Here is a 10,445-nt window from a genome sequence, read left to right as displayed (position 1 = left end):
AATGGAGTTGTTTTACAAAATGAATAATTGAAAGTGCACGGAAATGTTGCTTTAGCATTCAATTTGTATATTTTCACAAAATGCCAAATGCCATACAATATAACTATTCTTTCAGTGTTTTTTAAACGGTCAGGAATCTTAGAAACAACTGTTGTTTAGAAATATTAAGGTTATAATTACGTTACTTCAACCAGCATTAGTAAAAGCAGTGATAGCCTAGTGGTTAAGAAACGCGGCCTCTCGATCGAGGGGTCCGAGGGTCAAATCTCAGGCACGCACCTCTGATTTTCAAATTTATGTGCGTATTAGAAATTAATTATCACTTGCTTAAACGGTGAAGGAAAACATCGTGAGGAAACCTGCATACCTGAGAGATTTATAAAAAATCTCAAAGCTATGTGAATTCTACCGATACGCACTTGGCCAGCGCGGTGGACTATGGCCTAATCCTTCTCATTCTGAGAGGAGACCCGTGCCCAGCAGTGGAACAGTAATGGGTTGATGATGATGATGATGATGATGATGATGATGAACCAGCATTAACCCAATTCTAAGTCATTACTGGACTTGCGTTTCCTCAGAGGGAAGGGCTAGGCCATAGTCCATGACGATGACCAAGAGAATCAGTAGAATTTGCACCTCTAGAAACATAAGTATTCTCACGATACTCACATAAATTAATATCCTTATTAATTCTTGGCTGAACTTCAAATGAACTTCCTCATATCAGAAGTGTAAAGTTTATGTATTCTGGTTTAAAGGGAGAATCATGTGAGCATAAATAGTTCTTAGAGTTACCAACGCAACTCATGTCATTCGTCATGCTTGTTTAGCATGTTATTAAAAAAAACTTCACATTTTTAAGGATGCTTCAATTAATAAAAATGACGTGCAACTTACTGAGATATAAAGTTCAAATGATAACCTCCTGTTTCTAGCCAATAGTTCAAATATTCCCAATGTCTTTGTGATAAGGCGGATCGATTATAACTATTTAAACTACAAAAAAAAAAAAAACGTAGATTACAAAACACAAGTCATTTGTTTTGTTTTGGAAAAGAGTGAATAAAGACTTCTTATCGAGAGCAAATTTAAGATTATTCAACGATTTTGTCGTAACAGTGGTCTCGAACCTACCGATTTTTCGGTATTTCTACCGATATTGGTTCCGTCCTACCGAAATACCGAAATGCATTGATTTTTCCACAATTTCAGAAAATGAAAATTTTCCCCATTTTTTTACCAATTTTTGAATCAGAGTGGTGAATTTTAAGAAAGTATAGGTGTGTCAAGGAAAAATAAGGTTGCCAAAATTGAATATTGTATTATTGTTGTGTCACATACCGATTTTGGGTACGAATATACCGATTTTAGTGGGCAACTCTACCGATTTCGTTTCGTTTGAGACCACCGCCTTGTAGTAACCCGAAGACGTTATATTCTAGGGACGAAGTCCACGTACAAAGGTTCCCCTGGTGTTAAGAACAAGCCATTCTTCTCGATCTCGATGTCTGCCGGCTTGGGAGTATTGGGGAATGGCTTTAATTCGTAGTTTAGGACCAAAGTGGCGAGGCTGTTCCTCATGTTCGCTAAACCAAAACGTTGACCTGTAAATTAAATCTTTGATAAATTTTTTGAGGAGACGTTTTAAGGAGATAGATAAGCAGAAGGCGGTCTATTAGCGCATGGATATTTGTAAACAACCCCAGATAAGATTAGAGTCCTACGTGAGGTGAGCTACAGGTGCGTTGTAACCTCTGAGGACGAGGGATAAGTACGTCTGCCTTACACCCTTTAAACCAAAACAGTAACTTTTAACACTGTTACTAAGCCGAAGTTCATGTGGCGGTGGTTCCACCGGGATCCGGGATCGAACCATACAGGGTTTTTTCAACTTCAGCTTTACGTCAGAAATATATATAGCGGTAGTACATCTCTGATTGAACCATACTGGTTTTACTTTTCAAGCAGAATTGATTGTCATTCTGTCGAATATGATGATTTTGCGTGTAAAGTTAATTAATAATAGTAGAAACCATTCTGGTTCGACTCCGGTGGCACCACCGCCACACCTATTTCCGCTTATTAAAAGTAGTGTTAAGCGCTGCTGTGTTTGAAGGGTGTAGTAAGGGAGACATACTTTTCCGAGGCGTTCCAGTTTAGTCCTCAGGAGTAGCGGTGTTGCGGTCGACCTCATTTATATCTAATCCATAATAATGTCCATGGGCGGCAGTAGCTACTTACCATAAGATGGATTACATGCTCATCTGCTACTCGTATATTATACATATAAAAAAAAAAACTAAAATAATTTACCAATGCAAATCCTGGGTCCTTCACCAAACGGCATGTAGGTGAACTTCTTAATGTTACACTCATTTTCTGGTAAGAACCTATCAGGATCGAACTTGTTGGGTTCTGGGAAGTAGTTGGGGTCGTAGTGCATGCCCATCACGTTGACGTAGATAGGGGTTCCAGCGGGGATCGTCAGCTTGTCGTCAATTGCGTAGTCTCTCGTCCCGATGCGGTCCAGCCATGCCATTGGTTGGTATTTCCTGAAGATTTCTGTGGAAAATGGTATATGGATACGTTAAGTTGTGACTTGGGCCTTAAAATTTTATAGTTATAAGTAATCTTTTTGACAATACCTAAGCAATGATATTTTCCTAACAAAAAGAACAGGTGACTTGAATTATATAGCTGGAAAGAGATAAACTCAAAGTTTAAGTGTAGGACTGATATGAGTTATTTTAGGTGACATTATTATCATCGAAAGAAATTATGATATTGATTGGAATTTTACCTTTTACTATACAATTAAGGTACGTCATTTGAGACAGAGTGGTATCGTCGAAATCAGCACCACCGATCTTCTCTTTTGCTTCTTTCAGCTCTTTGTATAGTTTTTCCTGCAAAATATTTTTTAAATTTTAATTTAAAACAAATCCATGGTTATTTAAGGTCTTATGTGGAAATTTGTGTGATAGGACTAAATTGAACTGAATTTATTACACATGCAAAAACATTATCTGCTGAATTTATCCCGTCTAATTTGAAATTCACCAACATTGTAAGTAGTCGCCTAATTACATATTAACATTTCATTTATAAATCTCACCTGAATCTCAGGATGATGAGCCAGCTCGTAGGTTCCGAACGAGAGGCCAGTTCCTGATGTGTCATAACCGGCTTGTAAGAATATCGCTGCTTGGGATATGATCACTTCGTCTGAAATTTCTGAAAAATGCAGATACAAACGTTTAAAAGGATTATTTTTAATTATTGTTTCTATTATTTCTCATACGCTGTATAAAATATTTTAAAATCGAGTAATAGACAAGGTATCAGCAATCATCATTGTATATACTCCTATGGATAATTTTAAAAGCTTCGATGTTAACAGTGGGATATTGAAATAATATTTTTATGTAATAATCGCGAATCTGTTAAAACATTTACCATCGTTTTCTTCAATACTCTGTTTCTTCATCTTCAACAGAATATCCAGGAGATCCCGAGGCTCGGCATTGTCTTGAAATTCCTCTTTACGCTGTTCCACGATTATATGGAATATCTTTCTGAAGTAATCCGTTGCTGCTTTCGGGAAAAATCTGAACCTGGAAGCATTAAGGACATTGTGTCGGTGGAATTCGATGAAGGTGATAATCTCCTAGTGCGCTTAATTGGCTGGCTTGATGGCTCTGTAAGTCTCCTATAATTTATGTGAGTTGTTTCATGGAATTCAGCGGGATTTGCAATCCATCTATGAATAATACAAGAACACCTGTAGATTTTTTGTGCCCGCTTGGTTTCTTGGCTTGGCTGCTTGGTTGGTTGGTTAGTTGATTTAGTTGTCTGATTAGTGTAATTCGTACGTGGATAGCGTGGTGGACTACAAGCGTGGTGGGTTTAAGGAAACCTTTTTACTCTGAGAGAAACCTAGTGCACAGGAGTTGAATGCAAATGCATTGGTGATTATGGAGTCCATGGCTTTAAGTGCTCTCTTCCCTTAAAACAATGTTCATGCTTTTTCTTATTTATTAATTTAACAAAAAATATATATATCTTACCTGAAAACTTTTACGAGTTCAGGGAAGAAGAATATGGAACTCCACGCACAGCCTCTATAGAAACTGAATTTTTCGAAATCCTTCGTCACCGTTCTTAATGCACTGTCTCCAGTAAGAGTGGCGTCACTCTCGATTCCAAAAGATGCGGTACCAATGATATCGGTGGTATAATCGTTGTATATGGACTGAATAGTAAAAGAAAAATTATTTAAATGAAAGATGAAGGGATACTTATATAAACGACGTAAATTTGTATGTGAAGGTCGTAGAAACCTTGATTAGTCTGACTCCGAAGGCACAACCGTCACAACTATTTCTGTCGAATAACAACAATGTTACGCGCTGCTGTGTTCTAGTTTGAAGGTCTGGTTAAAGAGCTATACACATCCGTCGCATTCCAAGATAGCCCATTAAGATAGCAACGCATCCGTAATCGACCTGAAGTAGGGATCTATTTTATCTGGGGTTGATTGCGTGTCTTCATGGGTGGCAGTTGCCACTTACCAGGAGCACTGCATGAACGTTTGCTACTTGTAAATTCAAAAACTATTTATAGAAAGTATTACTACTAAATAAACACACACTTTAATGTTGAATCTTCCCTTCTTCCTCTCCATGGCAATCCGTTGTACTAGTTCCTTGGACTTGCTGGCCATGAGGAGCTGAATAGTCTTCAATTTAGAGCTGGTGAACATCGGAGTTAAGCGACGTCTCACGTTCGACCATAATGGATCCTGTGGAAATAAATTATATTTATTATTGTTGTTTATTACAAAACCAGTAATAGCCTAGTGGTTAAGAAACTCGGCCTCGTGATCGAGGTGTGCTGAGTACGCACCTCTGATTATTATGTGCGTATTAGAAATTAATTATCACTTGCTTTCTTTCACGAAAGCATCGTGAGGAAACTTGATTACCTGTGAAATCTTATCCTCTCAGAATGAGCAGGATTAGGCTTAATCCTGCTCATTCTGAGAGGAGATATAGTAGGTATAGTAATGGGTTGATGATGATGATTGTTGTTTAAGTATTATGTTTTTTTGGTGTCCAATAAAATGTATTGTATTAATTATAAATTTCAATGAAATATTTGAGAACGTAATATGAAGTACGATGATGAAGTGTAATTATTTTTTTGCGTGCGTATAATTGTTGTTTAAGGTTCATTGTTAATCCAATTGTAATAAGTAACAAAGGAGGCAGATGACATTTTAAGCCATTGTTCTTTATAGTAATATGTCATTGTATAAGTAAAATTAAAATTGTAATCAGTTTTCTCAAATTATCATAATGATCAAATTATGATAATTGTTAAATTATTATAATTAAAAGTGATAAGCCCTTTATGGTTCAACTGCGTTTTAATAGATTTATTGTGCGCTCAATCTCAATGGTATGTGAAGTCTACCAATATACATTTGGACAGCGCGGTGGACGATGCTAATCCTTCTCATTCAGAGAGGAGACCCGTGCCTAGCAGTGGGTTAATAATGGGTTGATGATGATGTTACTAGACAATCTGTGTACGCAACTAGCGGGTGATGTATTTATTATATCTTTCCTCAGACTTACATTAGCGGTGAAAATGTTGAGAGACCCAATGGTATCATGCGAGGCAGAGCTGAGGAATCTGTTCCTGAAGACGGCAGAGTCCTTCACCAGCACGTTACGAGCGATCTCCGGGGAGTTGATGATCAGCGCCGGCCTCCAGAACATCCAGGCTCCAACGTAGGGAGAATCGAAATGCTCGTATATTTTCTGCATCCATATTCCCTGGAATATACAGACAATTGACGTAGTTTGCGATAAGCGAAGGGAAACTTTCAAAAGGCACCCGGTTATTGTGAGGTTGTTATTAACTAAAACATCCTGGGTGGCAGTCCTTGGCATGGCTCCACGTTCATCCCACGCCTGCCTGTGGGTGCTTACGACACCGACATGCCGTTTTGCCGTCCAAGACAGTCAGCTGCGACGGTAAGCCGGTGTCATGCCGCACTAATGAGACAGCGTGCAGCAAAATTTTATCGCAGCATCGACTGATTCGAGATGGTACGAGTTCGAACGTTCGAGATGCTAATCTCGTACCGATGTCATTCTGATGATTAAGACCCAAATGGCTAAACGAGTTCTCCGAAACCCGGAAGTATATAATTCATCCAGTACTTTTAAGTCAACTTCGACCGCCCTCAACATTACCTAACTTTTACATCTACGTTCAATATGATCCGTATAAGTGGGGCTTTGTGAATCAAAATTATTTTTAAACTATGTTATAACATTATTATTACGAACTTATTATGCTGTTAGTTGTTACGCTGAGATTAAATAATTTAAGACTTCTAACCTTAATCAGTTGACTTATACGTTGAGATTCTTATATTGATTGATTTATTATTTTTTTTTATAAGTTGCGGGATGTTATTCACATTTTATGTATTGCACTCATGTTTCAATGTTTGTATAACGTTATATAAATTACTGTTTAGATAAGACGTATCAGAAGTAATTTTTAATTCTGGAACTATGTATTTAACAAACTTAGTATCATTTAACAGTAAATCTTGAATTGCAATTAAAATACAATTCACAAACAACTAAAGTATTATAATAAAAACAAAAACATCCGATTGATTAAAAATCTATGTCCCTCTCACGATTTAGATGATTCCAACGATACCTCAAATGTTGAAATCTGTTTAGCTGTTTGGGCTGTAGAGCTTGCCAAACATGAACAAGGTGCCAAAGAATGAGATATACCTACACACGCTTGAAAAACTTTACATTAAGCAGCCGGGTAAAAATAGTTAATGATAGCGTAGACGGGAATACCAAAATGATTAAAATATACGCCGACTGCATCGATCGTAACTATAGCAAACTTGTATAACTTATATTTCAAGAGGATTATTTCAAAATTACTTAAGTGGAAGTCAACCAATAAATGTCATTATATAAAATTTTGACTTACAGGATTAACTTGCTGTAAGAAAGTCAGGCTCCCAAAAATAGGATGTGGGGGTAAGTGTGGAACCCCCCGATCTGCCCAGAACCTCTTCACCTTTAACCAGCGGCTGTAAAGCCATGCCGCCAAGCACACCACCACCGCTGCTAATACACTCAGGTACATTGTCCTGAAAATACAAAATTATGTATGATTCACGAAATACATACAACCAAACATGTAGTATCATCCTCATATTCAAATTCAATTCATTTACTGCAGGGTAAGGTGGTTTACATACGTGGAATATAATATAAGTTTTGTGCTTTTATCCTAATCCAAAGGGAATGCAAATATGTCATACGTAATTATATAAATTGTTGTAATCCAAATTAAAATAAATTATTAAGATAAAAAAAAAAAAAAAACAGACTTCTATGTCACTAGTTCACTACAAAGTAAAAAAATAATTCAAATAAATGTTGGTTCAGTACATAGTTCCGAAGTCGGCGCTCAATATATTTCGTTGGATAATGGCATAAATAGCGTGTCCAGTATGAGCGCCGACTTCAGAAATAAACTTTATATAAAAATATATAAAATAATAACTTTAGTTTTTTGAAATAAGGTTTGCATGATTCTCTCTGTTTCAGATTGCAAATTGCTCTGATGCACTCTTTTTGCGCCTTTAAAACTCCTTTTTCGAAGTCCGCAATAAAATATGTTTCATATGCGTTGTTAGCGGGCAAAGAAAAGGACAGCAGCGTTGAACCTGTCCATGGGTGGCAGTAGCTAATTGCCATCAGGTCGACTGCATACTCGTCTGCTACTTCTATATTATGAACTAGTTTTTTCCCGCGGCTTCGCTCGCATTTAAAAGAAAATAATATGACATACTAACACGCATAAAACTGATAATTCGTACCTTCATTGGAATAAAAGTGACGCCATCTGGCGAAAATTGGTCGTACCAACTCTGAAACCTTCGTGGGCTCATGGACAACAACTTTGCTAAAGATCATCACTTGATCAAATGCATAGTTTACGATTCAATCCTTACTAATATCGATTCAAATAATTGACTTTTTGGTCCAAAAGATTCTCCGAATAATCGATCTTAGATCGCCATCCCTAGTTCCCGTTGGGTTCCCGGGATAAAAACTATCCTATGTCCTTTCTGGGGTCTAAGAATATCTTTGTACATTTTCATTAAAATCAGTTCAGTGGTTTGAAGAAGAGACAGACAGACAGACAGACAGACAGACAGACAGGCGACAGACAGGCGACAGACAGAGTTACTTTCAGATTTATAAGGAAAAAAGATGACCACATCTTCGTCCACTCCTGAGTACTAAACTCACCTCATATAATATAAGAAAGCTGATGTGAAATACATGGATTAATTTAACCCTTATAGTTAAACCTAAACAAGATTTTTATTTTAATCGAGATCGGCTTTAAAGGTCTTTCAAAACTAGATTGGAACTACATCGTTCGAAGCAGAATACAGCAGCACTCAACACTGTAGTCATAATGTAATTAGTGTAGCAAAGGTTCGTCCAAATCAAAGTCTAATGATAAAGTTTTATTTCTTTTTAAAAAGGGTTCTATCTCTCTTAAAATACTTTAATATATTATACTCACAAAATTCCAGGAAACAGCTGCTTTGCATCGCTGGTATAAGGCGGAAATCCAAAAAAATCTAGTGTCAGCTCTTGCAAATCGGTAATTCTGGCTAATGATGGAATTATGAATGAAAAATGATTTAGATTATTTTTTTAAGTATAATATGGTTCGCTGATATAATTCATATCAACGCTGATATTCATATCAGCGTTAAGTACAGTTGCGATTGTGTGACCTTTACATTGTTTATATGATTTTGAATATTTTTTGCAATATACTTAAATATCGTCATCAGCCCATTTCTTTTCCACTGGTGGGCAAGCAAATTTTCCATATTGTGACATAAGCTACATGTCCCGGTAGTTCCGAGACTAGAATAGGCCTACGGTATCCCCTGCCTGTCGTAAGAGGCGACTAAAAGGGGGCTTTCGGGGTTGCGGGCGGCAAGAGTGGAGCTCGAACCGGCCAATAAGCGACCCCGGTATGGACGGCGGTATGGGTGGTCGCATACCATCATGAACACGTGATGGTGTGGGAGGAGCGAAATCGGCATTGCGCTTGGAGGGCTGCGGTTGTGTTCCGTCAGAGATCCCGGAGTTCTTCAACAAGCGTTGAGGATGGCCACCGGGGGGGTGTTTACTGCGGTAAAAATCCCCCATACCCGGCGTCGGTACCCACGTCGCCGGGTACCTTTTGAAGGTTTTCCCTCGGAGAACAAAAAAAAATAGGCAATATTGAAAATAGTTATTATAAGGCAAACATAGATGTTGCTAGCCTTCAAAAATATGTAAAAAATATGGACAGACAGTTTAATTCGTATTATATTTGGTATTACGATAGCGATGAAGTCGTTTAAATATGCGATAAGGGTAAGCTTATCGAACAAAACAAATTGGACATAACACATTATACGAATTACGTTAACGACAGCCGGAGGACTTAAAAAAAACCAAAGTTACTATTAACTATTTAATTAAATAAAAAATTACAATTTAAATTATAACTAATCAAACAATACAGCACGATTTTAGTTGCTAATATTGAATGCCAATACTTTTAATTACATCAATAAGGAAACTTAGTAATAACACATAATTTGGGGCACACGTGTACTGACGGTGCAGGTTGGTGCGCGGCGTCAGCGATCTCCAAATAGTCTAGGGCTGTAACATACGTATAAGGTAATTTGTTATTTAATTAATTATAATATTATGAAAATATTTGTTAAATGTGATATGATAGAACTTAGTAAAATCTACATGTATACAAACAATCTTTAGGTATACATGAAACTGTCATGTAGTTCCGGGACTAGAATAGGGCTACGGTAACTCCTGCTTCTCGTAAGAGGTGACTAAAAGGGGGCTTTCGGGGTTGCGGGCGGCAAGATTGGGAGCTCTAGCCGTCCGTCAGGACGGCGGTATGTGTGGTCGCATAGCGTCGTGTACACCAAATGGTGCGGGAGGAGCGAAAATTGCTCCCCCAGGGCAGAGCCCGATCGGGGCATCGCGCTTGGAGGACTCCGGTTGCGTTCCGTCGGAGATCCCGGAGTTCTCCAACAAGCGTTGAGGACGGGGGGGTTTTAGTGCGGTAAGAATCCCACATAACCCGATGTCGCTCCCACGTCGTCGGGTACCTTTTGAAGGTTTCTCCCTCGTTATCGAGTTCATGTATGTCTGTATGTCTCTTTGTTGACATGCTTTTCAGCGTAAATCACTTAACAGATATACGCATGTGAGGTGTCGTCGGATTCGTCTAAATTGTGGGAGTAACATTATTCTCTTTCAATTATATTTTTTTACCCGACT

The 10,445-nt window shown here is 37.9% G+C and overlaps 1 protein-coding gene across 1 annotated transcript; it reads right to left on the bottom strand.

Annotated features, from left to right (window-relative positions):
• Positions 1 to 1,312: 1,312 nt before the first annotated feature.
• Positions 1,313 to 8,785, bottom strand: LOC140749080 (cytochrome P450 6k1-like). The gene is made up of 10 exons (XM_073082103.1): positions 8,656 to 8,785; positions 7,039 to 7,201; positions 5,643 to 5,843; positions 4,655 to 4,804; positions 4,071 to 4,255; positions 3,460 to 3,617; positions 3,119 to 3,237; positions 2,804 to 2,909; positions 2,317 to 2,565; positions 1,313 to 1,607 (listed from the first exon to the last, which is right to left on the bottom strand). Exons 2-10 carry the CDS (start codon positions 7,195 to 7,197, stop codon positions 1,435 to 1,437), a joined length of 1,500 nt encoding a protein of 499 aa, XP_072938204.1. The 5' UTR covers positions 7,198 to 7,201; positions 8,656 to 8,785; the 3' UTR covers positions 1,313 to 1,434.
• Between the last annotated feature and the right edge of the window lie 1,660 nt (positions 8,786 to 10,445).

This window comes from Epargyreus clarus, unplaced genomic scaffold (assembly GCF_041222505.1).
Source record: "Epargyreus clarus isolate Ecla_fem2 unplaced genomic scaffold, WU_Ecla_fem_2.2 ptg000017l, whole genome shotgun sequence".
Taxonomy (NCBI): domain Eukaryota; kingdom Metazoa; phylum Arthropoda; class Insecta; order Lepidoptera; family Hesperiidae; genus Epargyreus; species Epargyreus clarus.
The sequence above is the reverse complement of the archived record's forward strand: the minus strand, read 5'-3'. Positions and strand labels throughout refer to the sequence as shown.

Excerpts from the sequence above, each read along its gene's own strand:
- LOC140749080 (XM_073082103.1), bottom strand. The coding sequence starts at position 7,197 with ATGTACCTGAGTGTATTAGCAGCGGTGGTGGTGTGCTTGGCGGCATGG. Across the intron at positions 3,238-3,459 it reads GAGTATTGAAGAAAACGATG|AAATTTCAGACGAAGTGATC; the intron begins GTAAATGTTTTA and ends TGCATTTTTCAG. Across the intron at positions 1,608-2,316 it reads AGGACCCAGGATTTGCATTG|GTCAACGTTTTGGTTTAGCG; the intron begins GTAAATTATTTT and ends TTTAATTTACAG.